This window comes from Cryptomeria japonica, chromosome 10, assembly GCF_030272615.1.
Source record: "Cryptomeria japonica chromosome 10, Sugi_1.0, whole genome shotgun sequence".
NCBI lineage: Eukaryota > Viridiplantae > Streptophyta > Pinopsida > Cupressales > Cupressaceae > Cryptomeria > Cryptomeria japonica.
This window is the reverse complement of record NC_081414.1, coordinates 37,294,972-37,298,131: the sequence shown is the minus strand read 5'-3', so window position 1 is coordinate 37,298,131 and position 3,160 is coordinate 37,294,972. Positions and strand designations below refer to the sequence as shown.

The window sequence follows — 3,160 nt, the reverse complement described above, 5'->3', positions numbered from 1 at the left end:
GCCAGTATATAGTCACTATAAGTAATAGTATCAGCCATACACATTATTGTAATGATAAATAATGAAGGGGTTTCGAATAATTATGAACAATAATAAATTTTTTTTGCATTTTCTATAATTAGTTTGGAATTATAAATAGAGACACCATTTAACAACGCACCCATAAAATGAAACGATAAATAATGAAGGAGTTTCTAATAAAACAAATAGATAATCATTTTTTGTTTGCCATTCTCTGTGAGGATTTCAGCATTATTATACTGTAAGGATTTCAACATTATTAAACTGCAACATAGCATTAAAATGAAACCTATATCGCAAAATGAAGCAAGAAAGTGGAGTCAAGTTCACACTATAATGAAGCAAAGAAATTGGAGTAAAGTCCACACTATTAATGGACAATAACCATATAGGCACATTAAACTGTAAGAGAGCATTGAAATGAAACTGTAAACCACATACAAAGAAATCATCAATAGACAAAGTATAATGCAGCTACGAAGGAGCTAAACCATCATTGGACATCCAATATGGCTATTAATATTATTTACAATGACTATATTGAAAGAAATGTTGGTTTATTGAAAATAATATAATTTTAATTGAATAATTTATAGCATTTAACGCTGACTGCAAAGGGAATTTAGTTATTCTGTGTGCACCAACCTGAATCTGCGCCCTTGAATAAGGAATGTGCAGAGGGAATTTAGTTATTTTCTATGCACCAACCTGAATGTGCGCCCTTGAATAAGGAATGTGCAGAGGCAATTTAGTTATTTTGTGTGCACCAACCTGAATGTGTGCCCTTGAATAAGGAATGTGCAGAGGGTATTTGTAGAGCTCAGGAATATGCCATGAATTGGATTGTAATGAAAGTGACACGGAAAATTCTGTCTTATAATATAATTCGAATATGCTATGCATTCGATTGTGGTAGCTAGCTATTTTCAAATTTGAATTTTTGTAGGAAACAGACAGTCATGTCATATTAAATATGCAGTCCTCCATTGCTTCACATTGTTCAGTTTTCTTCTATGCTTTGAATGAAACTTGGTTTTTTTAATTTGATTTTATGCAAATTCTTGGTTACTGTGGAGCCTTACACCAATTGTTGCAAATGCAGATCCATTTAATGCATGAAGCTGTGAAGGGATATTTGAAAGAATGTGCGCTTGAGTGTCTAAAAAGTCTAAAGTTGATTGTTTTTATGTCATGTAATGCACCAATAGTTGTGCATATGTAATTGTAATTGGAGTACATTTGTACTTTTTAGCCACTTGCATAAAGTGGCAAATGTAAACATTAAGTTTTAAAAAAAATAAAAAATGTTTATTATTTGTGCAAGTTGTTTTGAATAGGAAATGTACCAGTAGTTGTTTATTTTTTTCACTTTTTTGTTGTCAACTACTAATTCATTTATGACACATGTATTGGTGTTAAAATAAATATTTACTGGTATTTTTATATTTATGTATTGACAATTTTTTTTTATATTTTAGAGGTTCAACATGACAATAAAATGACAGTTATTGAAACTATATTATCTATTAGTACTCTTCCCCTATTTCATATAAAGCAAATTATAAAAATATTCTTCCATAAAAACACGTATACGTAGGCTTATCACGCACCGCGTAACTAAAATCTCAAAGCAAACTTAACTCTTATATGAAATCCAAATTACAAACGAGGGTCAAGCCTCAGCATATCAACGACAAAGCAAAATTATGTACAGAAATCGTGGGATAATAAACGGCGACTAGGTAAATAAAATCATACATTTAGTAAAAAGATGTAGAACAAAAACTTGTCCTGTGACGGCACTGTTTTCATTTGATGAAATCAGAGATGCAACGGAGGGCTTCAACTAAGCTGGGCTCCTCCATTTTGGAGAAAAGGAAGCCATGGTCTTCCTCGTCACACACATGCACACGAATCTGTTTCCCACATTTCTTCAGAAACTCACAGTAGTTCATCTGTCGATCTCTCAGTAAATCGTGCCCTGCAATCACAAAAAGCATCGGTGGAATGTCAGGAGCAGAGGCAACGGCTTCATCTACAAGGGGGTTGGAGAAGGGATGATCTCTGTTGCTTCCCACGGGCAAGGCAAGTCTCCACAGGGCGTCCGACTCCTCCAAACTGAAAACTGACGAGTTCTCCTTCTCCGACGACGTGCGCTCTTCGCCTCCGAAGTACGGATACACCAAAATCAGCCCCTTGATTTCGATCTCCGCCTTTGCGCCGGCCGCCCACAAGCCCAAATGATGCGCAATGTTCCCTCCTGCGCTGTCGCCCGCCAGAAAAACCCTAGAAAAGTCGGCGTGGGAGCCCAACCACGGATCTGCTGATTCCGCCACCACGGCCTGCAGCTGGAGCCAGTGCAGCGCTGCGATGGAATCCTGGTACGCACAAGGAAGGCGGTGCTCAGGAGCCAACCTGTAATTGACTGAAACGAAGAGTGCGCCGAGCCTGGCCGCCCACATCTGGCACGCGCGGTGTACGATGGGCGCTGTCGGGCTATGGATGCAAAACCCGCCGCCATGGTAGTACATTATTAGGGGCGCTTTGCTCGTTGTTTCGGGCGGCAAGTAGAGGCGCGCCCACAATCCAGTTGCCTCGTCCATCACGACGTCTTTGTATTCCACATGCTTGTAATTGAAGTTATCGTTCTCTGAAAGGGCGACGGGGAAAGATGAGTCGTCTCCTCTTTCAACTGATCCGTCACTGTAAAGCTTGATTAGACTAGCGAAATCCTCGAGTAGCTCAGCCTCACCTTTCTCCGACATTTCTGCTTTCCTCCTCTCGCAAGACTAGGCAACTGTAAATGCTTGGCATGTGCAGGATGAGGATCATGTGGTGTTAGAGACGATCTTGTGTATCAAAGATGTAGACGTCTACCAACCACTTATCATGTTGTAGGTGGACGTGGGTTTCGCGAATACTTCCAATGAATAATCTGAGTTTGGAATCGTCACCAGAGGAGAGTTCTGTTTGTTGCAGTTGTGCCATCACATCAAAACTGCTGATCTTCACCTAATTTTTCTTTTAATTATAAACAGTGTGGTGTCTTTCATGATTAAGTGTCTATATTATCTATATTATCATTTATAAAAGAGTGTTTATTTTTATATAGATTTTAAAATAAGGATTCTCAATCTTA

The 3,160-nt window shown here is 38.5% G+C and overlaps 1 protein-coding gene across 1 annotated transcript; it reads right to left on the bottom strand.

Annotated features, from left to right (window-relative positions):
• Positions 1-1,635: 1,635 nt before the first annotated feature.
• On the bottom strand, positions 1,636-2,887 carry LOC131062832 (probable carboxylesterase 15). The gene has a single exon (XM_057996575.2). It carries the CDS (start codon positions 2,784-2,786, stop codon positions 1,830-1,832), a length of 957 nt encoding a protein of 318 aa, XP_057852558.2. The 5' UTR covers positions 2,787-2,887; the 3' UTR covers positions 1,636-1,829.
• Between the last annotated feature and the right edge of the window lie 273 nt (positions 2,888-3,160).

What these genes read in the sequence shown, in the direction of transcription:
- LOC131062832 (XM_057996575.2), bottom strand. Translation starts at nt 2,786, where the DNA reads ATGTCGGAGAAAGGTGAGGCTGAGCTACTCGAGGATTTCGCTAGTCTA.